This window comes from Ranitomeya variabilis, chromosome 1 (assembly GCF_051348905.1).
Source record: "Ranitomeya variabilis isolate aRanVar5 chromosome 1, aRanVar5.hap1, whole genome shotgun sequence".
NCBI lineage: Eukaryota > Metazoa > Chordata > Amphibia > Anura > Dendrobatidae > Ranitomeya > Ranitomeya variabilis.
This window is the reverse complement of record NC_135232.1, coordinates 341269345-341297152: the sequence shown is the minus strand read 5'-3', so window position 1 is coordinate 341297152 and position 27808 is coordinate 341269345. Positions and strand designations below refer to the sequence as shown.

At 48.4% G+C, this 27808-nt stretch overlaps 1 protein-coding gene across 1 annotated transcript in view; it reads left to right on the top strand.

The window, feature by feature from the left end:
• LOC143818199 (fructose-1,6-bisphosphatase isozyme 2) overlaps nt 1-13669 on the top strand; it is a 50842-nt gene extending 37173 nt beyond the window's left edge. The window contains exon 7 of the mRNA XM_077299590.1: nt 13407-13669. Within this exon, the coding sequence (XP_077155705.1) occupies nt 13407-13601 (195 nt within the window). The 3' untranslated portion in view covers nt 13602-13669. The remainder of the gene's footprint in view (nt 1-13406) is intronic.
• The last annotated feature ends 14139 nt before the right edge of the window (nt 13670-27808 follow it).

The window sequence follows — 27808 nt, the reverse complement described above, 5'->3', positions numbered from 1 at the left end:
TCCCATTTGTAGGGACCAGGAGTGTAACTACAACAGGTGCAGGGGTTGCAATCGCACCCAGGCCCTGGAGCCTAGGGGGCCCTAAAAGTCCCTTTGGCCTATAGAAAAAGACTATTGCTATTAAAGATTTAAAATATTTGGGGGCCCCGTTGGAGCTTTTGCATCGGGGCCCATGAGTTTCAAGTTACGCCACTGGTGGGGACCTGATAACCGCTGGTTGGTGGCGTGACCAAGTGTCGGACCTCTACCAATCTGTTATTAATAACCTGTCCTAAGATAAGGTCATCATTCTGTAAGTATTAATAAAGGGGAACTTGTGACATTGCATAGAGGAGCCGTTTCCTTGTGTGTAGAGGGAATCCCTGACACACACTCTGCTCCCTGCTAGAATAAGACCTTATCTGAAACCCAAATGGTTATGTGAAATATACCATCGAAAATTGTCTGTCCGGCGGCCGGAGACAACGGACAAAGTAACGTTTTTTATGTCCTTCAAAAAAACAGACAGCGATGGATCCGGCACTGTCCGGTCTTTGCTAGAATGGAAGCCTATGGGCGCCAGATCCGTCAAATGATGGATTCCGGCAACAGATTCCATTTCTTTAAACTGAGCATGCTCCGATTTTTTTAGGATCCGGTGAAAAAACTGATCCGTCGCATCAGTTTTTCACAATCTGCGACGGATCAGTTTTTTTCAAAATTCAACAGATTGTGACTGAGGGCAAAAAACTGATGTGTGAAAGCAGTCTTACAACCATTTATTTGTCTCGGATATAGCAATCTAATGATACAGTGCGCTTTTCGGACTTGTATGGAGTTTGTTCCGACGTGGAGTTTCCTACTATCTATTCATTCCAGATGAAGATCTCAGGTGCCTATAGACACATCATATCTTTAAAGTGTACTTGTCCTTTCACATGCTTTGAATCAAATAGGATGTGCAGTACCCGGCCTTGGCCACTAGCTGTGCTGTTCAGCTGTGCACTGAGGACTTCCTGCCCAACGACTGCACCAGGAATCAGATATTGATGAGCTATCCTAAAGGCTTTTGCAGACTACTGTATTTTCAGTTCGAGCACGATCAGACAAAACACTGGATCGAGACCGGACCAAAGTTATTCTATGGCACCGTACAAATGTCTGTTTTTTTTTTTCTCTGACCAAGTATGTCTGAGGAAAAAAATCTCGGCATTCATGATTTGCAGCTATAAATCTAATCGCACTCTATCATGAAAGTCAATCGGACCACAATCGGATGACATCTGAGTGTGCTCCAGTATTCCCTCACTGACAGAATGGAGATCTTCTCCACACTCGGGAAAATCAGATCTCACTATGCTCACATTCTGATCAGTGTGTGATTAGCATAATCAACCTGATTTTCTGTGATGAGTGAAAGTACGGTGGCCAGGGCCGGACTGGGACTAAAATTCAGCCCTGGCATTTGAAGTTACACAGGCCCACTTGTCACATGGTGACTGTATAATATCTTTGTACACTTGTAGGCAGGGCCGGTTTTAGGCAAAGTGGGGCCCTAGGCAAAGTTTAAAATGGGTCCCCAAATGCTAACATATTGCACATCACACAGAAGCCTTTCTGTTGTATTTACGTGCGCTGAGTTCAGGCCGCTAAACGAGTTTGATCGACAATACTGAAGTTGTTCAACGCTTGTTTCCCGGCCTCTTTCCACCAGCTGAGGAATAATGATGGGACAGAACGATCACTAATAGATCACTAACAGATCACCATACAGTATCATGTTTTCAGCAGCACATCTACAGTTTACACTGGCAATGTGCTGCTGACAACAAGGCTTTTTGTTCCAGCAAAAACAATCCGAATATGCAGCATTTTACTTGTTTAGTAAAATACACCCCATAGTCCTCCATATATTATAATGTGCTCCATAGTCCTCCATATAGTATAATACACTCCCTATAGTCCTCCATATATTAAAATACACTGCTCAGTCCTCCACATAGTATAATACACTCCTCATAGTCCTCCATATAGCATAATACAATCCTCATAGTCCTCCATATAGCATAATACAATCCTCATAGTGCTCCATATAGTATAATGCACCGCCACAGTCATCCATGTAGTACAATTCACTTCCCGTAGTATAATGCACCCCATAGTTCTTCATATAGTATAACGTATTCCCCATAGTCCTCGATACAGTATAATGCAGCCCACATATAGTATAATGCAGCCACCCCAGAGTATAATGCAGCCACCCCAGAGTATAATGCAGCCACCCCAGAGTATAATGCAGCCACCCCAGAGTATAATGCAGCCACCCCACAGAGTATAATGCAGCCACCCCAGAGTATGTAACCCCCATAGAATATAATACAGCCCACTTCCCCATAATATATAATGTAGCCCCCCATAGAATATAATGCAGCCCCCCATAGTATATAACGCAGCCTCCCCCATAGAATATAATATACCCCCACAATAGTATATAACAGCCACATAGTACATAACATGGCCTCCCCCATAGAATATAATATACTCCCCATAGTATATAGCAAAGCCCGCATATTATATAGCACAAACCGCATAGTATACAGCACAGCCTGCATACTATAGCACAGCTCGCGTAGTAGATAACACAGCCCACACAGCAGTATTCAGCACAGACCACACAGTAGTATACAGCACAGACCACACAGTAGTATACAGCACAGCCCACGTAGAAGTATACAGCACAGTCCACACAGTAGTATACAGCACAGCCCACAGAGTAATATATACAGCACAGCCCACAAAGTAATATATACAGCACAGCCCACAAAGTAATATATACAGCACAGCCCACAGAGAACTATATACAGCACAGCCCACAGAGAACTATATACAGCACAGCCCACAGAGAACTATATAAAGCACAGCCCACAGAGAACTATATAAAGCACAGCCCAGAGTACTATATACAGCACAGCCCAGAGTACTATATAAAGCACAGCCCAGAGAGTACTATATACAGCACAGCCCAGAGAGTACTATATACAGCACAGCCCAGAGAGTACTATATACAGCACAGCCCACAGAGTACTATATACAGCACAGCCCACAGAGTACTATACACAGCACAGCCCACAGAGTACTATATACAGCACAGCCCACAGAGTACTATATACAGCACAGCCCACAGAGTACTATATACAGCACAGCCCACAGAGTACTATATACAGCACAGCCCACAGAGTACTATATACAGCACAGCCCACAGAGAACTATATACAGCACACAGTAGTATACAGCACAGAGCACAGCCCACAGAGAACTATATACAGCACAGCCCACAGAGAACTATATAAAGCACAGCCCACAGAGAACTATATAAAGCACAGCCCAGAGTACTATATACAGCACAGCCCAGAGTACTATATAAAGCACAGCCCAGAGAGTACTATATACAGCACAGCCCAGAGAGTACTATATACAGCACAGCCCAGAGAGTACTATATACAGCACAGCCCACAGAGTACTATATACAGCACAGCCCACAGAGTACTATACACAGCACAGCCCACAGAGTACTATATACAGCACAGCCCACAGAGTACTATATACAGCACAGCCCACAGAGTACTATATACAGCACAGCCCACAGAGTACTATATACAGCACAGCCCACAGAGTACTATATACAGCACAGCCCACAGAGAACTATATACAGCACACAGTAGTATACAGCACAGAGCACAGCCCACAGAGAACTATATACAGCCCACAGTAGTATACAGCACAGAGCACAGCCCACAGAGAACTATATACAGCCCACAGTAGTATACAGCACAGAGCACAGCCCACAGAGAACTATATACAGCACAGAGCACAGCCCACAGAGAACTATATACAGCCCACAGTAGCATACAGCACAGAGCACAGCCCACAGATAACTATATACAGCCCACAGTAGTATACAGCACAGAGCACAGCCCACAGAGTACTATATACAGCCCACAGTAGTATACAGCACAGAGCACAGCCCACAGAGTACTATATACAGCCCACAGTAGTATACAGCACAGAGCACAGCCCAGAGAACTATATATAGCACACAGTAGTATACAGCACAGAGCACAGCCCACAGAGTACTATATATAGCACAGAGCACACAGTAGTATACAGCACAGAGCACAGCCCACAGACAGCTATATACAGCCCACAGTAGTATACAGCACAGAGCACAGCCCACAGAGAGCTATATACAGCCCACAGCAGTATACAGCACAGAGCACAGCCCACAGAGTACTATATACAGCCCACAGTAGTATACAGCACAGAGCACAGCCCACAGAGTACTATATACAGCCCACAGTAGTATACAGCACAGAGCACAGCCCACAGAGTACTATATACAGCCCACAGTAGTATACAGCACAGAGCACAGCCCACAGAGTACTATATACAGCCCACAGTAGTATACAGCACAGAGCACAGCCCACAGAGTACTATATACAGCCCACAGTAGTATACAGCACAGAGCACAGCCCAGAGAACTATATATAGCACACAGTAGTATACAGCACAGAGCACAGCCCACAGAGTACTATATATAGCACAGAGCACACAGTAGTATACAGCACAGAGCACAGCCCAGAGAACTATATATAGCACACAGTAGTATACAGCACAGAGCACAGCCCACAGAGTACTATATATAGCACAGAGCACACAGCAGTATACAGCACAGAGCACAGCCCACAGAGAGCTATATACAGCCCACAGTAGTATACAGCACAGAGCACAGCCCACAGAGAGCTATATACAGCACAGAGCACAGCCCACAGAGAACTATATACAGCCCACAGAGTACTATATACAGCACAGCCCACAGAGTACTATATACAGCACAGCCCACAGAGAACTATATACAGCACACAGTAGTATACAGCACAGAGCACAGCCCACAGAGAACTATATACAGCCCACAGTAGTATACAGCACAGAGCACAGCCCACAGAGAACTATATACAGCCCACAGTAGTATACAGCACAGAGCACAGCCCACAGAGAACTATATACAGCACAGAGCACAGCCCACAGAGAACTATATACAGCCCACAGTAGCATACAGCACAGAGCACAGCCCACAGATAACTATATACAGCCCACAGTAGTATACAGCACAGAGCACAGCCCACAGAGTACTATATACAGCCCACAGTAGTATACAGCACAGAGCACAGCCCACAGAGTACTATATACAGCCCACAGTAGTATACAGCACAGAGCACAGCCCAGAGAACTATATATAGCACACAGTAGTATACAGCACAGAGCACAGCCCACAGAGTACTATATATAGCACAGAGCACACAGTAGTATACAGCACAGAGCACAGCCCACAGACAGCTATATACAGCCCACAGTAGTATACAGCACAGAGCACAGCCCACAGAGAGCTATATACAGCCCACAGCAGTATACAGCACAGAGCACAGCCCACAGAGTACTATATACAGCCCACAGTAGTATACAGCACAGAGCACAGCCCACAGAGTACTATATACAGCCCACAGTAGTATACAGCACAGAGCACAGCCCACAGAGTACTATATACAGCCCACAGTAGTATACAGCACAGAGCACAGCCCACAGAGTACTATATACAGCCCACAGTAGTATACAGCACAGAGCACAGCCCACAGAGTACTATATACAGCCCACAGTAGTATACAGCACAGAGCACAGCCCAGAGAACTATATATAGCACACAGTAGTATACAGCACAGAGCACAGCCCACAGAGTACTATATATAGCACAGAGCACACAGTAGTATACAGCACAGAGCACAGCCCAGAGAACTATATATAGCACACAGTAGTATACAGCACAGAGCACAGCCCACAGAGTACTATATATAGCACAGAGCACACAGCAGTATACAGCACAGAGCACAGCCCACAGAGAGCTATATACAGCCCACAGTAGTATACAGCACAGAGCACAGCCCACAGAGAGCTATATACAGCACAGAGCACAGCCCACAGAGAACTATATACAGCCCACAGAGTACTATATATAGCACAGAGCCCACAGTAGTATACAGCACAGAGCACAGCCCAAAGAGAGCTATATACAGCCCACAGCAGTATACAGCACAGAGCACAGCCCACAGAGTACTATATACAGCCCACAGTAGTATACAGCACAGAGCACAGCTCACAAAGAACTATATACAGCCCACAGCAGTATACAGCACAGAGCACAGCCCACAGAGAGCTATATACAGCCCACAGCAGTATACAGCACAGCCCACAGAGAACTATATACAGCCCACAGTATACAGCACAGAGCACAGCCCACAGAGAACTATATACAGCCCACAGCAGTATACAGCACAGAGCACAGCCCACAGAGGACTATATACAGCCCACAGCAGTATACAGCACAGAGCACAGCCCACAGAGGACTATATACAGCCCACAGTAGTATACAGCACAGAGCACAGCCCACAGAGTACTATATATAGCACAGAGCACACAGCAGTATACAGCACAGCCCAGAGAGCTATATACAGCCCACAGCAGTATACAGCACAGAGCACAGCCCACAGAGAACTATATACAGCCCACAGCAGTATACAGCACAGAGCACAGCCCACAGAGAACTATATACAGCCCACAGCAGTATACAGCACAGAGCACAGCCCACAGAGAACTATATACAGCCCACAGCAGTATACAGCACAGAGCACAGCCCACAGAGTACTATATACAGCCCACAGTAGTATACAGCACAGAGCACAGCCCACAGAGAACTATATACAGCACACAGTAGTATACAGCACAGAGCACAGCCCACAGAGAACTATATATAGCCCACAGCAGTATACAGCACAGAGCACAGCCCACAGAGAACTATATACAGCCCACAGCAGTATACAGCACAGAGCACAGCCCACAGAGAACTATATACAGCCCACAGCAGTATACAGCACAGAGCACAGCCCACAGAGAACTATATACAGCCCACAGTAGTATACAGCACAGAGCACAGCCCACAGAGAACTATATACAGCCCACAGCAGTATACAGCACAGAGCACAGCCCACAGAGAACTATATACAGCCCACAGCAGTATACAGCACAGAGCACAGCCCACAGAGAACTATATACAGCCCACAGCAGTATACAGCACAGAGCACAGCCCACAGAGAACTATATACAGCCCACATCTCTTCTCTTCCTCCCCTCACCTCCTCCGAGAATGGCCCCACAGTCCAGAAAAAAAAAAAAACTCTCCTCACCTCTCCTCGTGCCCAGCGTTGCTTCCTGGTTCCTGCTCCTGTCTCAGCAGCTGCAGTCTGCCCGGGACACAGCAGGTGCGCGATGATATGACGTCATCGCGCACCCGCAGTGTCAGAGGCAGAGCGGGGAATGATGGGAGAGGAGCGTCTGTAGACGCTCTCTCCTCCATCATTGCATTCAACTGTACCGGCGTCTATACGCCGGTATAGTTGAATGCGACGGCGGGGGCGGCGGATTGAGCGGCCCACCACTGGCACCGGCCCTTCTGGCATTTGCCAGAAGTGCCCTATGGCCAGTCCGGCCCCGGGGCCCGGCCTAAGGTTAGGCCATTAATGTAAAAGTCCAAGACAACCCCTTTGTATGTTCCCTATGAGGCTACAGTAGTAGAACCAGGGCACTTTTTATTCTAAGCTGGATGAACCAAAACCACATGAATTAACTATTAACTGGTAAAGTTGGTAACCCATGTATTACCCCATTGTGGTAGCCAGTGTTTCTCTTTAGTTACCCGGTTACCTCATGCTAGCCACACATTGTACACCTGTACAGCTCCTTTGGTGTAAAAGGCTGGTGGGCCGCCATACACCACCGTGTTGACAGACCGGGCCAGCGTAGATGAGTTGGACACCAGAACACATAGGGGGATATATTAAGGCTTTTGGCATATTTTCCCCAGTCCATGCTGCACCTGAAGCTGTGTGCTGACTCGTGGCCTGACCTTTGTCACACTCCAAGTTCCGTACATTATTATTTCAGGCTGCTTGTAAGAAGACGTGGTTGTTTTCTTCATCCAGCCCTCTCCTTGACTTCACAGCATTATCACACAATGTTCCTGTTTACTGAACTCAGACAACGCAGTTCACCTGAAATACAAGGGACTTGGCACACAGTCAGCTTTTCGCTGCAGTGTGTGTCCTTATTCTTGGCCCTCCCATCATGTCATATGACTGTGTTCTTGTGTGCGATTTGTAATACTGGCTTTTCCACAGAGGAAGTCTCTGACGTTTAGCTTCATGTTGGTTTATGAGAAGTTTTTCGGGATCTAAATTCTGCCAATATGAGAAAGCTAGTTAGATATTGTACATAACAGGGATCAAATCAGGCATGATCCTTTGGTAAGACATGAGTAAACACTTGGTATACTGCTAATTGAGTGCCCAGTATACAGGCTGGCATAATTGAAAGATTTAGGGCATTTATGGTGCTGTGGACTTAATGGAGATAAAAGCTAAATGAAAATTGCACTTTTCCTCTACATGTCATTTATATGGGTTGTGTAAGTCAGAGAGATAGGAAGAGATTAAATTTAAAGAAATATTAGTTAACGTTTTACAGTTTATCTATAGATAGTTTTGTAATGTAAAGGATAAACATTTTACTGTGCTTACAAGCCTACATCATAATGCATATATTCCTCAACACTGAAACTGCAACACCGAGGAGGAAAAGTCATGGAATTATGGAAATCACAGGATGGATAGACATGTTGCTGGTATGCGAATGAAGAAAAGATGGAAATGAAATTTTCAAAACCTCTCGATTAATTCAGTATCAAGTATGAGCTAAAAAAAAGTCCAGCTCACCGTTATTGACATCCTTCGGTGTTCGGAGTACAGGAAACGCTGTGTCAAGGCAATCCCAAAATAGAAGAAAATCTAGCTCAACGAACTTGGGGACAAACTTCTTTCTTTATTCACCAAAAGTGCTCAGCAAAGGGTAACAATATGACTGTAGACAGTTACATGATATGCGACATCGACACGTTTCAGGGGACTAAGCACCCTTAATCATGATGGAGCTGGATTTTCTTCTGTTTTGGGATCAAGTATGAGCACCACACGTAGAAATACATGTACTTATATGCAGCGCCCCAGAGTCCTGGTCGTTGCACTATTGTCGCTCTGCCACAAGGGGGAGTGATGGTACGTCTGATGGCACTAATGGAGTTCACCTGACCAGGTATCACAGTCACACACTACACTTCACACTCCGGCCACCAGGGGGAGCAAAAGGTTCTATGTATTAGGCCACTCCTCACACTCTGGTAAAACTGGGAGTCGGATAGGAAGTTAGGGAGAAGCTGACTGGGTTTTGCCCAGGTAACATCTAGTGAGAGAGAGAGTTGCTTGGGAAGACACAGGGAGGTCCCTGTCAGGGGTGGGATCCTGACAGTGGCCTAGCACGAGACAGATCGTTACGGAGCCGTGCCTGCACCTCATTGCGGCGGCATCCTAAGAAAGGACACGAAGCAAAGTATATTGTGGAGAAGTGAGAAACGAGATCACAGCACAAAGGCGATAGAACCAGAAGGAGTCGCGCCCCGAGATCGGCAACATCCTTCTGAGGCGCGTAGCCGGCGGCCGGAACGCCGAGGAAGTAATAGGCTCTACGCATTACTTTGAACTACGGCAGGGCAGTTAACTCTAGGTTGGCTGTCTCACCTTTACACCTAATGAAGACAACGGAGGCAATTGTGGGAGAGGGGCGTCTCTAGGGTCCCTATAAAATAACTCCAGGCCTACCCCGTCATACGGGTGCATCCTATCCAAACCATCTGGGGGACGGAGAGAGAGAACAGAAACATACACGACAGTTGTGAGGACTATCCCGTGGTGCTCAGCAGGGAAGTACTACAACACCCAGGCGCTAGTAGGTAGGCTACTGATTTCCACCTGCAAAGGGAACTCTGGATGTGCCTTCGGACCGGCCGGTCTCAGCCAGCCCTGTTAGCAGTGCTCTGGATTGCGGATGCCGAAGCCTTCAGTAAAGAGGTAAAGAGACTGCAGCCCTGTGTCCTCGTCATTTACTGCGACCTACACCATTACCATCTACTCATCAAGGGAAGCCCTGGGGACATACTTCACCTGTGGGAAGTTACAACATCTAGCTGCCATTCCATCACCCCAGTGGACCCCTAGCAGCGTCGGTCACCCTGACCGAATACCACAGGTGGCGTCACGAACACTTGACAAACTTTCACCTACACCTTTATTTGGGCGCCCCTTAGCAGGGCCACGGACCGGGTCGGGCCACCGTGACACCCCTAGAACCGAGACCGAGGGACCCGGTACCGAGTACCCTGCTGCCCTGCATTTGGGGGCCGCTCCATATACCCTTGGCATGCTATCAATAAGGTTACTAATAGTTGTCTGAGGTCTGCATTTCCCAACTACTGGCGTCCCAGAAGTATTCAATGGAAGACATGTCTGGAGACGCTGAAGGCCATGAGAGCACGTTTTCGACAAGCTCAATGGCTCATGCGACATTATGGAGACATCGCTGTACTAGTACTTCTACCACCAAGTAAATGTAACCCAAACCTACTAGTGAACCTGGAATAAAGACTAGAGAGGTCTGGCTACCACTATCCTAGTGTCACTGCCTACGTGCTCTGCAGATGGAGACCGGAAGCTGCAGTAGAGGTTTATCCTCTTCAGCGATGAGTCCTATTTTTGTCTTGGATGCACTGATGGCCAGAGATTGGTCTGAAGACCATATAGGGAACATCATGAATAGAGATGAGCGAATTTTTGGGGGTCCCCTCTTATTCAGGAAGCTATAGCACTTACCAAATAAGCTGCAGAGGGAACCCGGATAAATGGAGCGCGCCGGCTGATCAGCCGATTGGCTCCGCAGCTGCATGTGTCGCGGCTGTGTGACAGTCACAGCACATGCATGGAGAGCCTGTTTGGTGGGCTCTCCATGCATGTGCTGTGACAGTGACACAGCTGTGACACATGCAGCAGCGGCGCTGATCAGCTGGCGCGATCCAGGAAGCTGGGTTCCCTCTGCAGCTTATTCGGTAAGCGCTATAGCTTGCCGAATAAGAGGTGACCTGAAAAAATTCGCTCAACTCTAGTCATGAACAGGCCTTCATGAGTTCCAGGATTATGGTGTGGGGTGGCATAATGTATTGTAGCCAGACCCTTCATTCAAGGTAAACTAACAGCTCAGCATTTCATTGATTTGGTCATGGATATAGTGGAATAGACAATCCTTCAAATGTCCCAGGAGCCTCCTGTTGCTCGCCCTACTATGAACAGCTTCTATGTCCTAAATTTGCTACCATGGACTCTGGATTTTTCTTCCATTGAGCACACCTGGGATGTCATTGGTCAGCAACAGATCTTGATGATTTTCCCAAGTGCATTGAGTGTAGCAGAATGTTCCTCAGCCACTAATAACCTCATTAGGAGCAGGCCAAGGTCTATAAGTATGCAAATATTTCTGAGTGTGGTACTCATACTCAACACTAAGTAAATTGAGATGTTTTTGAAAATTTTGTTTCCATTTAACTATTTGCTTATCGTCAACATTTCTATCCATCTTGTGGTTTCCATAATTCCAAAACTTTTTCTTCTTGGTGTAGCAATTTCAATTCTGAGGAGTGTATATAATGTTTATATTAAAAAGAAAAATAAATGCAAAACAATGCTTAAAAGTAGTTTCCAGAAAAAAATATTTATATTTCCATGGTCCAGCAACCCGTCCTCATTGGCAGCTGGACTAGGGCAGTCCTCATTTTGACACCTGGCATCCTCGAACCAGCATCCGGAGCTCCTGCAAATCATTTTCCTCAACTCTCCTTGAAGTAGTAGTAAACTATTAGACGTTGTTTGTTATACCATTTGCCTTCCTCTGAATCAACTGAAGTTTCTTACCAGGGGCTGTTCAGTAGAGGCCAACCCCTTTAAATGTAGCTATCCTTTTTAGTAACTCAAGTCTTCAGCATAAAATAAAAAAAAAGTGCATACTTACCTCCCCAGACTAGCGCCACTCGGCCCATCTCCCTACTGAGTCCCTCGTCAGTCACATGCTACAGCCTTCTCTATTCTGTCTGAGTGGAAGACCACTGTGATGGAAAAGAGTAAACTTCAGACAATCAGTAGCCATTGATTGGCAGCAGTGGTCACCATTGTAGAAAGTAAATATTCACTTTTTAATTTTGTGCAGCAGACTGAAGCCATTAAAGGGAACCTGTTACCCCCAAAATCAAAGATAAGATAAGCCCACCGGCATCAGGGGCTTATCTACAGCATTCTGGAATGTTGTAGATAAGCCCCCAATGTATCCTGAAAGATGAGAAAAAGAGGTTAGATTATACTCACCCAGGGATGTGTCCGCTGCGGTCCGGTCCGATGGGCGTCGCGGTCCGGTCCGGGGCCTCCCATCTTTTTACGATGATGTCCTCTTCTTGTCTTCATTCTGCGGCTCTGGCGCAGGCGTACTTTGTCCTGTTGAGGGCAGAGCAAAGTACTGCAGTGCGCAGGGAAAGGTCAGAGAGGCCCAGCACCTGCGCACTGCAGTACTTTGCTCTGCCCTCAACAGGGCAAAGTACGCCTGCGCCAGAGCCGCAGCGTGAAGACAAGAAGAGGACGTCATCATAAGAAGATGGGAGGCCCCGGACCGGACCGCGACACCCATCGGACCAGACCGCCCGCCCAGGTGAGTATAATCTAACATCTTTTTCTCATTTTTCAGGTTACATCGGGGCTTATCTACAGCATTACAGAATACTGTAGATAAGCCCCTGATTCTGGTGGGCTAAGCTCACCTTCGATTTTGGGGGTGACAGGTTCCCTTTAAAAAAGGGTTGTTCAGTAGTTGATATTCTCTTTAAGGCTATGTGCACATGTTGCGGATTGGTGTGTGGATTTTTCCGCACTGTTTTTGCAAAATCCGCAGGTAAACCGCCCTGTGGATTACCCGCAGATTTACTACGGTTTATGTGCGGATTCCAAATGCAGTTTTCCACCTGCGGATTCCTATTGAGGAGCAGGTGTAAACCGCAGCGAAATCCGCACAAAGAATTGACTTGCTGCGGAATAAACACCGCAGTGTTTCCGCACGTTTTTTTCCGCAGCATGTGTACTGCGGATTTTGTTTTCCATACGTTTACATGGTACTGTAAAATCATGGAAAACAGCTGCAGATCCGCAGCAAAATCCGCAACGTGTGGTCACAGCCTAATAGTCATGGAATTTAATTGTAACTGCAAGATTATATTAACCTCAATATAAGGTATAAGTTCTCATATTTGAGCATCTTTGGAAAGAAATGATATTCAGTTGAATCCACAGCATACACTTCCTGTCCGTAACATTCTGCTGACATTACACTTTTGTGTCCCGCAGTTACGCCTGCTGTACGAGTGTAATCCAATGGCCTTTATTATTGAGCAAGCAGGAGGAATGGCAACCACTGGAACTCAGCCAGTGCTGGATGTTAAGCCAGAATCTATCCATCAGAGAGTGCCACTGGTTCTCGGCTCTCCAGATGACGTTCAAGAGTACTTGGCTTGTGTGAGCAAACACCAGAAGAGCAGCTAATCATATTTACCTTCATTTTTCATTCATGTATTTGTATTTCTTATTCATAAAGGAAGTTCTGAACAATCTCTCAGAGTGCATCATTAATGAACGTAAGAGGACCGAATCATGTAAAACACCTGAAGGCTGGGTGTGGGAACTTACGGGTGACTAGTGCCACAGATGTACGGCCAAGTTTTAGAGATTTCAGGTGCAGCAGACGTCCTAATGATTACATTCACCGCTGTCCGTTTTCATTTCATGATCAGCCCTTCCCGCTACAATTATTTTTATGAATGAGGCTTACAAATCCACAGGCAGTCTGTCTGTCCCTGCAAATAAAGATGGTTTTATAATGCTCCTATTGCTATTTTAGAGTCTTCCAAATTATTCCTATCCATACAGTAAAGAATTATCATGACCATTAGTGGCACTAAAAAAGCCAATGTAAGCATCTACTGAAGAAGAAAACAATGGGGTACATGGATATACAGAGGGGGTGGACCAACCAACCTTCTGTGAGCCAGAACGAAGGACCACTCTGTATGAGCAATCTAGCGCACTCCATCCGTCCTTGTATCACATGGAAAGCAATTCTCTGGAGGGCCACCATGTAATATTCCATTTTTAGGAAGGTAAATGTCTGGCTAACCACAACTGGTCCTTATAAGTAAAGATAGTTTGCCAAAATGTTCCCACTAGAACGAACTGTCAGAATGTTCTTACATATAGTGGTAGTATCCTTGTTTAAATGTGTATCCTCCAATAAATGCAAAATCTAGAGTAGGGCACCTCCAGCTTGATTTGCATACAGCTTCAAGGCTCCACATCTCATGACTGGCACACCTGATCTCTACAAAAAAAGGTATTGTTATTGAAGGACAAGCACCTACACAGCCATACTATTATCATATTTAAAGGGAACCTCTCATGTGAAAAAAAACGCTATTAATTTTCAGATATAGGGTTAATCTGCAGGTTAATAGCGTTTTGAAGTTGTATGGCCACTGCACTGAAAGCCCGGCCAGTGGCTGCCAAGAGGAATTAAGTTTATTTCCTCCAGTAGCTGGGCTTTCAATGTGGTAGACGCATGGCTTCAGAACACTATTAACCTGCAGATTAACACTACTGACTGTATGTCTGCAGATTAATAGAGGCTTGGTTTTTTTACATGATTGGTTCCCTTTAAAAAAAAATGCTCACATGATCCCTTTTAAAGAGAACCTCACACCTGATACATGCTGCCCAGTCTGATTTACAGTGTTTGAGTCACACATACCAGGCTGTGATCATACAGTCAGTGCCTGATGCATGGTGCCCAGTCCGTACCATAGTGTTTCCGAGTTACACATATCAGGCTGTGTTCATACAGCCAGTGTCTCATGCATGGTGCCTATGGATTGGGCAGCATGTATTGGATGTAAGGTTCTCTTTAAGTCTTGAGTCTGCCAACCTACTCGGACCACTTTAGATGGCTTTCGATAATAGCTTGAAACACTGTAAATACTACCGGTATATCCAAAGAGCCTTCTACTGCTTCACCTTAAGCACATGGAACACTTCTGACATCAGTTAGGAGTAACAGCGTGCACTTATCACAAAATGGAGAACTCTAAACTTTAGGACATGTCAGATTAGAGGTTGTTTACTATGACCAGTGGCGTAACGATCACGGTCATAGATGAGGCCGGGCTCGTGGTTATTTGCAATTGGAGGTACGTCCTTGGATACGCCTTGCCAAAACTGTATTCCTTAAGGTACCTTCACAATTAGAAACATTATTTAGGAAATTATCTTGTAGCCGTATTTTTCTGTCACATTTATACACAAACACGATCAACTCCATTGGGGTCCACGCATTTGAGCTACATGCTAGTGTGTGTGTAATGGTGGGGGGCAGGTCTAAATTTTGCCCTGGAGCCCATAAGACTCTAATTACGTCACTGACTTTGGCCCATTGCATTTATTAGAAGGCTCGGGCAACAATAAACTGATAAGTTATTTCACTCCTGGGACCTCTGGCAATTGCCCCTCATATATGGTTGCACCACCAGCCACCACACAAAATACGAAGTGTTGCCCAGTTGCATTACATACAGTAGATGACCCAGTCATTTATGCTTGTGCTACGATTTGCTCTAGCCAAAAATGAGGGTCCTGAAATGGTCATCCAAAGTGACAATCCCTTTTTATAACCGTTTGGGTGATTTCAGGTTATCTGTATGTTCAAGATGATGACACAGGTATTTCCAAGGGATATTTTATTATATATGCCAGCACTCAGCAGTGTAATGTCATCTTGGTCAGGCAAGATTTTAGAAGTCAAGAAAACTGATGCTACAGTGGAAATAATCAGAGTCCTAAACACTACGTCCTACAGACACCAGACAGAAGAAGCTGTGCTCTGAGGAGTCCTCCATGCCTGACCTCCCCGTCAGCTGCTGTTACCATTATCTGCACCCAGTGGCAGTGCCAGCACGAAATGATGCATTCCTCGTGTGCAGCAATAAGCAAGGATCACATGAGAAATGCTTGTGGGAAAGGGTTAATCATTTGGCTTGGTCCACACACTAGCAAGAGAATCGCTGACTCAGGGAGAGTATGACGCAATGTTCTCCTCCATGCATATCACATGCTAATGGTTCAGAACACTTGGCATTGTTAGTGGAGAATGAACCCAGTGACCTGAGTAATGTATTTCCGGTATAATTACATTATTTGCGGAACTTGACACGAGGAAAAGAATTAGTGTTCATATGTGAGCAGGTTGCGGGATACAGTAACAGATAGGAGGCAGAGCAAGGGTTAAAGTTAACTTTACTGAAACAGGGGTATACTCCACCAGGAAGAGGGAAAGTATGGGCAGGTAATATTAGCACAATCAGTGTGCTGAAGGAGGTAATGAGGGCAAAAGGTATAACAACTGTTCACTGAGAGTAAACTTATCAGTCCGACGGCTTCCCGAGTGCAGAGTCTTAGATTCCCACGCCAGTGCCAACTTCTCAACTCTCATATCCTCCCTGTCTCACAACCCTAAACAGCTTTTCAACACTTTCAATTCTCTACTCCGTCCCCCTGCACCCCCTCCCTCCCCTCTCATTTCTGCTGAAGACTTCGCCTCTTTCTTTAAACAGAAGATCGATACGATCAGAGAAAGCTTTGGCCCACAGCGCCCACTGCCCCTCTTAGCTGCTCACCCCTGCTCCTCCAAAACCAGCTTCTCCACCATGACAGAAGATCAGCTCTCCACCCTCCTGTCGAGATCACACCTCACCACCTGCACGCTCGACCCGCTCCCATCTCACCTCATCCCTAACCTTTCCACGGTCTTCATCCCAACCCTAACGCACCTCTTCAACCTCTCACTCACAACAGGTGTCTTCCCCTCATCCTTCAAACATGCCAAGATCACACCCATCCTCAAAAAGCCCTCCCTCGACCCATCCTCTGTGTCTAGCTATCGCCCGATATCTCTTCTTCCTTATGCCTCCAAATTGCTGGAGCAACACATCCATCTTGAACTGTCCTCTCACCTCTCCTCCTGCTCCCTCTTTGATCGATTACAATCTGGCTTCCGTTCCCATCACTCAACTGAAACTGCCCTAACTAAAGTCACCAATGACCTACTAACTGCCAGGAACAAGCGACACTACTCTGTCCTCCTCCTGGACCTGTCTTCTGCCTTTGACACTGTGGACCACTCCCTTCTGCTACAAATCCTCTCATCTCTTGGCATCACAGACTTGGCCCTTTCCTGGATCTCATCATATCTGACAGATCAGACATTCAGTGTCTCCCTCCGCCACACCACCTCCTCACCTCGCCCCTTGTCAGTCGGTGTTCCTCAAGGCTCTGTTCTAGGACCCCTACTCTTCTCCATCTACACCTTCGGTCTGGGACAGCTCATAGAATCCCACGGTATGCAGTACCATCTCTATGCTGATGACACGCAGATCTACCTATCTGGACCTGACCTCACCTCCTTACTTACCAAAATCCCGCACTGTCTGTCTGCTATTTCAGCCTTCTTTTCTGCTCGCTTTCTACAACTGAACATGGACAAAACAGAATTCATCATCTTTCCCCCATCTCACTCTACCCCTCCACCAGACCTATCCATCAATGTCAATGGCTGCTCACTTTCCCCAGTCCCACACGCCCGGTGCCTCGGGGTGATCCTCGACTCTGCCCTCTCTTTCAAGCCACATATCCAAGCCCTTGCCTCCTCCTGCCGCCTCAAACTCAAAAACATTTCCCGGATCCGCGCATTCCTTGACCGTGACACCACAAAAACACTAGTGCATGCCCTTATCATCTCCCGCCTCGACTACTGCAACCTCCTACTCTCTGGACTCCCCTCTAGCACTCTGGCACCACTCCAATCCATCCTACACTCTGCTGCTCGACTAATCTACCTGTCTCCCCGCTATTCCCCAGCCTCTCCCCTATGCCAAGCCCTTCACTGGCTTCCTATTGCCCAGAGACTCCAGTTCAAAACCCTCACAATGACCTACAAAGCCATCCACAACCTATCTCCTCCATACATCTGTGACATGATCTCCCGGTACCTACCAACACGCAACCTCCGATCCTCTCAAGACCTCCTTCTCTACTCCCCTCTCATCTCTTCTTCCCACAACCGCATCCAAGACTTCTCCCGTGCTTCCCCCATACTCTGGAACTCTCTACCCCAGCACATCAGACTCTCGCCTACCATAGAAACTTTCAAAAAGAACCTGAAGACTCACCTCTTCCGACAAGCCTACAGCCTGCAGTGATCCTGAACCTACTGAACCGCCGCACAACCAGCACTGCCCTCTCCTAGTGTATCATCACCCATCCCCTGCAGATTGTGAGCCCTCGCGGGCAGGGTCCTCCCTCCTTATGTACCCGTGTGCCTTGTTTTTTTGCTCATGTTTAATGTATTTGTCTATATTTGCCCCGTATTTCACATGTAAAGCGCCATGGAATAAATGGCGCTATAAAAATGAATAATAATAATAATAATAATAATAATCCGGTGTCGTCCTGCAGGCGTTGATGGTCTGCTTCCTGGCAATGTTGATGCGCACTCGATGTCTTGCATGGGGTTCTGGGTTGCAGAGTGAAGGGCAGTCTCTAATACTGTTGGGGCTTGACAGAGCTCGGCAGAAGTATGTGGGTGAGAAAGGGTAAAGTTCTCGGTAAGTCACCCGGTATTTCTTAGGCGGCACGCGAGCGTTATTCACTGGCCAATGGCGTTGAGTACCTTGAGCAGTGAGGGTCAATGGGCTGAATGCGGTTCTCCGATCACAGTCCTTGTAAGTGGCAGCACGGACAATGTAGCACGGACCTGCGCTGTCATGGTGCTCAGAGGACGGAGCACCAAACTTTCCCTGCCGCGCGCTGCATGTGTAGCGCCCCCACCGCCGCAGGGCCGAGGGGTACCCGGTACCGGGTCTACGGGTCTCTGCTTCTGGGGTTGTCACGGCGGCTAGTGTCATGGTTCCCAATGGCAAGGGAACGTAAGAAACATAAATAACGAACGAGCTCTCGGGTGATGGAAACTTGAGTTGACCGTGAGCTAAATCTACCACACAACTAATAGTAGCCAGGGAGCATACCTACGGCTTCCTATATGCCACGCGCCAGCCGGAGGACTAACTACGCCTGGTAGAGGAAGAAACAGACCTGGCTTACCTCTAGGGAAATACCCCAAAAGATGATAACAGCCCCCCACATGTAATAACGGTGAATTAAGAGGAAAAGACATACACAGTATGAAAGTAGATTTAGCAAAGAGAGGTCCACTTACTAGATAGCAGAAGGATACAAAAGAGGACTTCACGATCAACTGAAAACCCTTTCAAAAACCATCCTGAAATTACTTTAAGACTCCTGTGTCAACTCATGACACAGGAGTGGCAATTTCAGCCCGCAAGAGCTTCCAGCTACAGAGAATTACAAAAACTGCAAACTGGACAAAAGGTACAAAACAAAAGGACAAAGTCCACTTAGCTGATCAGCAGACTAGTAGCAGGAACATGCAACCGAAGGCTCTGGTTACAATGATGACCGGCAAGGAAATGACTGGAGAGCAAGGCTAAATAGGAAACTCCCAAACGCTGATGGAAGCAGGTGAACAGAAGCAACAAAGTGCAAACAAGTCACCAGTACCACCAGCAACCACCAGGGGAGCCCAAAAAGCGGATACACAACAGGCTAGGCCCCGGTCCGTGACCCTGCCGTGGGGCGCGCAGTGGATAATAGGTGCGACGGGTGTTGTAGATGGTGGTGCGGTGCAACAAATAACGAGGACACCAGGTTGCAGTCTCTTTACCTCTTTACTGAAGATCTCTGAGTCCACAGTCCAGAATACGGTTCACCAGGCTGCGCAAGTCCGGCCGGTCCAATGGCACCTCCAGAGTTCTCCTCACAGGTGGAAATTGGTGCCTTCCTTCTAGCGCTATGTGTTGCGGTCCTTCCCTGCTGTGCTTACAGAAAGTCCCCACAACCGTTGTGTCTGTTTCTTAAGTTCCCTCACAACTCGATTAAATGATGTTCTTCTAATCCTCCGTCCCTCCCTGATGTTCTGGTTGGGATGGCACCCGTTTGACGGGTAGGCTCGGAGCTCTTCCGGGACCCTAGAGTCGCCCCTCTCCACAAGGTGCCCCCCAAGACTTCATAGGTGATTTGTGTGAGACAGCCCGCCTTAGACTGACTGTCCTGCCGCTGTTTAGAGTATTGCTTGAAGCTGAATGTTATAATACTCCCTCGGCGTTCCGGCCACCGGTAGTGCGCCTCAGTAGGGTGTTGCTCCGGTCTTACAGCACGACCCCTACTGGTATTCTCCTTTTGCTTGATCTCGTTTCTCACTCAGCACAATCTATCTCGCTTCTAGTCCTTTCTTGGGCCCCGCCACTTCCCAGAGCTGGCGCGGACCTGTTACGTTCTTTCAAATGCCAAGCCTCTGTCAGGATCCCACCCCTGACAGAGACCCTACTGTATCTTCCCCTACAACACCCTCTGCCACAAGGTGTTGCCTGGTTCCAACCCAGTCAGCTTTCTGATCTAACTTCCTGCCTGACCCCCAGTTTACCCACTATGGTGGGGAGTGGCCTAATGAATAGCACCCTTAGCTCCCCCCGGAGGCCCAGCTGTGAAATGTATTGGTGTCTGTGATACCTGATCAGATGAACTCCTTCAGTGCCATCGGACGCACCGTAGCTCCCCATAGTGGCGGAGCCACAGTACTGCAACGACCAGGACTCTGGGGCGCTGCACATGTTCCCGCCATGTCTGCCTCCCATTTCGCGCGCTCTGCCCTTTTTGTCCTAGCTACGCTGTCGAGTGTAAAGGTCGGTCCGGATCTCTAAGCTTTCCCCTAGACAACAAAGGTGACAGTCCCAACAGTCCTGGCCCCGGCGCGAGAAAGGTACCCCCGGTCTGGTCTCTCTTCTTACACATATGAAGGGCCTAGTCCTTTAGTGATCATCTCCTGCTGATAAAACACTGATTTTATTGAAACGGTAAGGCCATGTTCACACTTTGCGGGTTTTACCGCGGACCTGCAGCGTTTCTGCAGCTGCGGGTCCGCAGCAGTTTCCATTGCGTCTACATTTACATGTAAACCCTATGGAAACCGCAATCCGCTGTGCACATGCTGCGGGAAAAACCACGCAGAAACGCAGTGGTTTACATTCTGCAGCATGTCACTTCTTTGTGCAGAATCGCTGCGATTCTGCACCCATAGGAATGCATTGATCCGCTAACTTCCCGCATGGGGCTGTGCCCACGATGCGGGAAGTAAGCGGATAATGTGCAGATGGTACCCAGGGCGGAGGAGAGGAGACTCTCCTCCAGGCCCTGGGAACCATATTTGTGCAAAAAAAAAAGAAATAAAATAAAAAAATAATGATATACTCACCTCTCAGCGCTGCACGCAGCCGTCCGGTCGCTGGGTTGCTGTGCGAGCAGGACCTGCGGTGACGTCACGGTCACATGACCGTGACGTCACGAAGGTCCTTCTCGCACAGCATCTTTGGAACCGGACCGCCGCGTGCAGCGTTGAGGAGATCGGGATGTCAGAGGGTGAGTATATATCCATTTTTTTAATTATTTTTAACATTACTATTGATGCTGCATATTGCTGCATATGCAGCATCAATAGTAAGAGTAAACCCGCAGCGGAAACCGCAAAACAAACCGCGATAAATCTGCAGGGATAACCGCAGCGGTTTTGCCCTGCAGATTTATCAAATCCGCTGCGGGAGAACCCCCAGAGACCCTTCCTACGTGTGCACATGGCCTAAAGCCTCATTCACACGTCTGTGTTTAAACATGTACATGAAAAAATAGTACTGGTGTCATTAGTGTGGGGAAAAAGTGTGTCATCCTTGTGTTCTTTTAACTATCAGTGTGTCCATTTTTAAAGGGAACCTGTCTACAGGATTGTGCACAGTAACCTACAAACAGTGCCAGGTTGGCGCCATTGTACTGATTAAAATGATACCTTGGTTGATGAAATCTGTTGGAGTTAATGATATGGTCGTGCTGATCACTGATCCCTCACTGACCTGCCCCCTAGTTTGCATAATGAATATCTGTGTATACTTAAAAACAGGCAGGTGCCAGCCATGGCACCTGCGCCGCAGCATAATCGCATGTTTTATGTGCCAAGAAAGCATTTTCTTCATGTTATTCAGCTTGGAGAAAAAAAACAAAAAAACATCAATTTGAAACTAGCGCCCACTGCACCTGTGGAGCAGCTGCTATCGGTGTCTATAGCTGTGATCCGAGAGCTGCTACTGCGAATGCGCTGACAGCGCATATTACTGGAGAAGAAAAAAAAATCCTCCACCTTCCTGCAGAAGGTTTTTTTTTTAAGTGTACACAGATATTCATTATGCAAACTAGGGGGCAGGTCAGTGAGGGATCAGTGACCTGTCAACAGGTTGCATTATGAAAGCACAGGCTGGAGCAGGCGCCCATCCCCCTTGTGGCGCTAAGCGAAGGCCGCCATGACAGGGGTTTGGAGAGGGGGGGTGGGAGTGAGTCACATTATAGAGGTGGATCTATTTAAATGAGGGGGGGGGTTTATAGGGCTAGTGGGGGTGGAGCGGGGCACGTTCCCGCTCAGAGCGCAGCGAGTAGTTTCCCTCACTGCGTTACTTACCATGTCCATAGTGTCGCAGGTCCTGGAGGCCCTCCGGCAGGCGGCGGAGAGGCAGCCGCCTGGTTGGCTGGAAGCCCAGGTGGCCGGGATCATAGGTGGCAGCAGCGCGTCGGCGGCCGCGGACTCTGGAGGATGTTCCTCCCAGGCCTCAGCGCCGGCGCAGGAGCCCCTCTGGGGACCCTCCGAGCTGGGTGCCTGCATGCAAGCGTCCCAGCAGGCCCCGGTCCAGGAGGAATCCACCGGCCGGGCTGAGGCCTACAGCATTGTGCGGGCCTTCCCGCTCTGTGCCGGGGGCGGAGCCTGCGCGTGCTGGGGCTGCAGAGAGTGCCCGGGTCGTCACAGCAGGTCGCCGGGGCAGCTCGCCTGGCAGGCGTCCTGCTACATCGCCGGGTAAGAGTCAGTGTGGGATTTATTCAGCCGATGCAGTGGCAGGTAGCGCTTCAGTGGACACGGGGCTGCTGGACCTGCCAGTCGATGGAGCTTCCGCCGTACGTCAGCACAGGAGTGCTGGCGGGGGGTCTCAGCATTCTTCTCCTCATCGTGGAGCGGGCAGCAGGTCTGGATTCAGCGGGGGCGGCCCCATATCCGGGTCCACTGGCTCACCTGCAGGCAACAGACTCACCGATTCCAGGGCGGTCGGGCCCTCGGCGACCTTATCGTCATCCGGATCCGCCGGGTCAGTGATTAGCGGACCTCCTCTACCGGAGGGTCCTGGGGGAGTCCTGAGGTCATCGATCGGCAGGATAGATGCACGCTCGGCGGCTAGAGGGATCACAGCTCCCTCGCAGCCTGGTGAGTACAGCTCTTTGTCTTGTTCGTCTACGATGTTATCTCAATCTATAGGGGTCGGTCAGGTGGGGGCGCCGTTCGTAGCTAGTCAGGGAGTTGCGGCGGTGGCCGGCGTAGGGGACGCTGGCGTTAGTGAATTGCTGGGTAATGTGAGGGATTTGATTGCGCGTTTGGATAGTGGCAGGTCAATGCCGGGTCAGCTGGCTGCCTGGGTAGGGCCTCGGGATGCCGGGCACGTGTTCCCGAGTTGGGGCCTATTGGCGCATAGCGGCGCTTCTGCGCCAGTGTCCGTGTCGGTGCAGACCGAAAAGGAAAAAGAATGCAGGATTCATTTGGATGACAGGGAGCATGGCAAAGTATATGTTTGCTTCGAGGGCCCGCTTGGGGTCCATCTGAAGAAGAAAGTGAGGGAAAAGATTTGGAAGGACAAATATGTTGAAATCTTTTCCCTTCTTCCTTTGGAAAAATTTAATTTAGATAAGGGTAAAAAGGATGAGAGCAAGAAGGAAGAGGAAGAGAAGCATAGGAGGTGGCGCCTTATACCGCAGACTTTCGTGAATTGGTTGCAGGCGTTCGCTATCCTGGCAAGCGTAGTGGGTGAGAAAGCGCCTGAGAATTGCTCTGGCCTTTTCTGCTATATGGATTCGATTGGGGAGGCGCACCGGGTGTATGGGGGTCAAGCCTGGCTGCGATATGATGAGCAGTTTCGGCAGAGAAAGACGATACGGCCGGCTATACGTTGGGATCAAAAGGATATTGGTTTATTGGTATCCTGACCGGAAGGGGGCCGAACTTTTATGGTCTGGTTTTCAGGATGGCTTTAAGATACCAGTTCCCCCATTTGTTATCCCTAGGTCTTTGAAGAACCTCAGGTCTGCTGAGGAATATGCTGGTATTGTTACCGAGATATTGATGAAGGAAGTTGCATTGGGCAGAATGTCGGGGCCTTTTCAAGATCCCCCTTTGGTGGACTTGGTGGTCTCCCCTTTGGGTGTTGTGACTAAGAAAGAACCTAATAAGTTTAGGCTGATTCACCATTTGTCGTATCCTCGGGGTAGATCTGTAAATGATGGGATTGACCCTGAACTCTGCTCGGTTGTTTACACGTCGTTTGATGAGGCAGCTCGTTGGGTTCGTCGTTGTGGTAGGGGAGCCCTTTTGGCGAAAACTGACATCGAATCCGCTTTCCGCTTACTACCGGTCCACCCTCAGAGTTCGAGGTTATTGGGGTGTTTTTGGAACGGCGTTTTTTTTGTGGACAGATGCTTGCCGATGGGCTGTTCCTTGTCATGTTCGTACTTCGAAGCGTTTAGTTCTTTCATTGAGTGGGTCGTACGGGACACATCGGGTTATGATTCTGTGATTCATTACCTGGATGATTTTTTGTGCATTGGTCCTGCGGATTCCAGGTGTTGTGAGTTCATTTTGCGATCGGTTTGTTGGGTGGCAGAGCTTTTTGGCGTGCCGTTGGCTCCGAGTAAGACTGAGGGGCCTTGTACGTGCCTTTCCTTTTTAGGCATTGTTATTGACACAGTGAACTGGGAATTTCGGTTACCGGACGAGAAAGTGGTCGCATTACGGATTGAGGTCGCAAGGGCGAGGCGGGTGAAGAAGTTGCAGTTATGTGAGGTTCAGTCACTGCTTGGTAAATTGAATTTTGCGTGCCGCATTGTTCCAATGGGGAGGGTTTTTTCCCGTAGGTTGGCTGCCGCCACTAGCGGGGTCCGTGCTCCGCATCATTTTGTACGCTTAACAGCTGAACACAGGGCGGATCTGGAGGTTTGGGATCAGTTTCTGGTAGATTACAACGGCAGATCTTTGCTAATGGAGGAAGTAGTGGGTAACACGGATTTGGATTTTTTTACGGATGCTTCTGGTGGCGTAGGTATTGGGGCCTACTTCAGAGGACAATGGTGCGCTATGAGGTGGCCTGCCGAATGGTTCACGAACGGCTGGGTAAAAAATGTGACCTTGCTGGAGATTTTTCCCATTCTGGTGGCTGTGCACTTGTGGAAGGCTGAGTTTCGTAATAAGAGAGTCTGGTTTAATTGCGATAATATGGGCGTGGGTTGTGCTATCAATAGCCTATCAGCATCTTCACCTCCGGTGATACGGGTCTTGCGGCGGCTACTGTTGTCTTGCCTGTCATTGAATGAACACATTACCGCCTCTCATGTTCCTGGAGTTCAGAAATCCATTGCTGATTCATTGTCTCGTTTGCAGTGGGATCGATTTCGTTTGCTGCGCCAGCAGTGGAGGAACTGGGTTTGGAATGCCCGCCAGAACTCTGGAGCGTGGTCTCAGGGCAGCAGAACAATTGATAAGGGCTTCCTTGGCTCCCAGCACTTGGGCCGCTTATCAGTCAGTATGGGGATTATGGGAAGGGTGGTTGAAATCGTGCCAGAGTGGAGGCTCTGCGGAGGACCGGGTAGGAGCGTTATTGTTGTGGCTGAGTAACGGGGCTAGGGAGGGGTGGTCTGCCGCTAAGGCGGGGCGCATTTGTGCAGGTTTGGCTTTCGGCTTTAAACTTCGGGGGCTTAGAGATTTGACTAAAGTGTTTCTGGTCCAGCAGGCTTTTAAGGGGTTCGGTCGACAGAGCGTTTTTTTGGGACCGTAGACGCCCGGTTTCTTTCCAGATGTTGGAATCATTGGGGGAGCGGTTGCCGGAGGTTTGCATTTCGGATTTTGAAGTTGCTCTTTTCCGTTTGGCTTTTTCCCTAGCTTTCTTCGGGGCGTTACGGATCGGGGAACTGGTGGCTCCGAACAGGTGCAGACGTGGAGGTTTGCTGGCCAAGGACGGGTTTCTGGCTAATGGCCAGATGGAATTTTGGATTAGGTGGTATAAAACGGATCAGCTGGGGAGGGGACGAAGGGTGGTGCTGGGCGCAGTGGCAGATTCTTTGATGTGCCCCGTTCGTTGCTTTCAGGGGTTTCTCAATTTTGAACCGGTCCTTTGTTGTGCCATGCGGATGGCTCATTTCTGTCAAAGTTTCAGTTTGTAGCGGTTGTTATACAGGGTTTAGCGGTGTTGGGTTTGGACACGTCTCGGTTTGCCTCGCATTCATTTCGGATCGGGGCGGCGACTGAGGCAGCTTCGGGTGGTTGGCCGCCGGAAGTGGTGCAGAGAATCGGGAGGTGGGAGTCAAACCGTTACATGAGTTACATTAGGCCCTGAAGGGCTGGGGGTGTTCCGGGTTTTTAGGGTGTTGGTTTTTGCGGTGTTCAATGTTAAGTTTTCTCTTTTTGTTGTAGGTGCCAAACCCCTCTTGGTCTGGATATTGGGCCATTCCTATGTCCATTGGGGCGCTCGGCAGGCTGATATGCGGCGAGACGGATGGCAGCTCGGTTTCCATCGGGACGTGGCGGTCGTTCGCTGGTTAGGTTTCCGGGGCATGGAATGAAGCAGGGTCAACCAGGAGGTGCATAACAGTGCACGGCTGGACAGGCCTCCAGATATTTTGGTGCTCCACGCGGGAGGTAACGATTTGGGTGTCCGTCCTTTCTGGGAATTGGTAAGGGACATAAAACATGACCTGTTACGGTTGTGGTTGACATATAGTGGCATAACGGTGGTTTGGTCAGATATTGTGCCGTGCAGGTGTTGGCGCCACGCGAGATCGGTTGTCAAGATTAATAAGGCCCAAATCAAACTTAATCGGGCTGTGTCCGGTTTTGTTCAGCGGAATGGAGGAGTGGCTGTTCGGCATGTAGAGTTGGAGGATGGGGATGAGGAATTTCTGTTGGGTGATGGTGTGCACTTAAATGCAGTAGGCATTGATTTATGGGCACTCAGTTTACAACAAGGTATCGAGAGGGCCATGGCAGTTCGGTGTGGTGGGGTCTCGGGTCTTTGAGGTGGTCAAGAGACCCTCGTTGTGGCGGTTGGGAGGGGTCCTTGAAGTTGGTGCTAAATTGCGCTGGGGGGTCCGTGGGTATATGGATTCCTCAGTTGGTCTTATGTGGTGGTTATTTGGTCTGGTGATTTTGGGGGGATTTTGCACAGCGGTGGCCTGATACTCAGGGGTTCAGTGGACGATGGCACCCTTCGGGGTGATTTGGTGCTCCCGAGCCAGGGAGTAATGGCTGGGAGTAAGTTACGGTTGGTTCGTCCACTGCTGTTACGGTTTGTTTAATCACCAGATTTTCAAGCTTTAAGGACTCACCACCGATTTTATTTATGGTTATTTATGTAATGTTAATATTGTTTGTTTAATAAAGACTGCTGTGGCCAAATTTATCCAACAATGGCTTTGGTGTCGTCTCTGGGTTTTGAAAGGGGAACTTC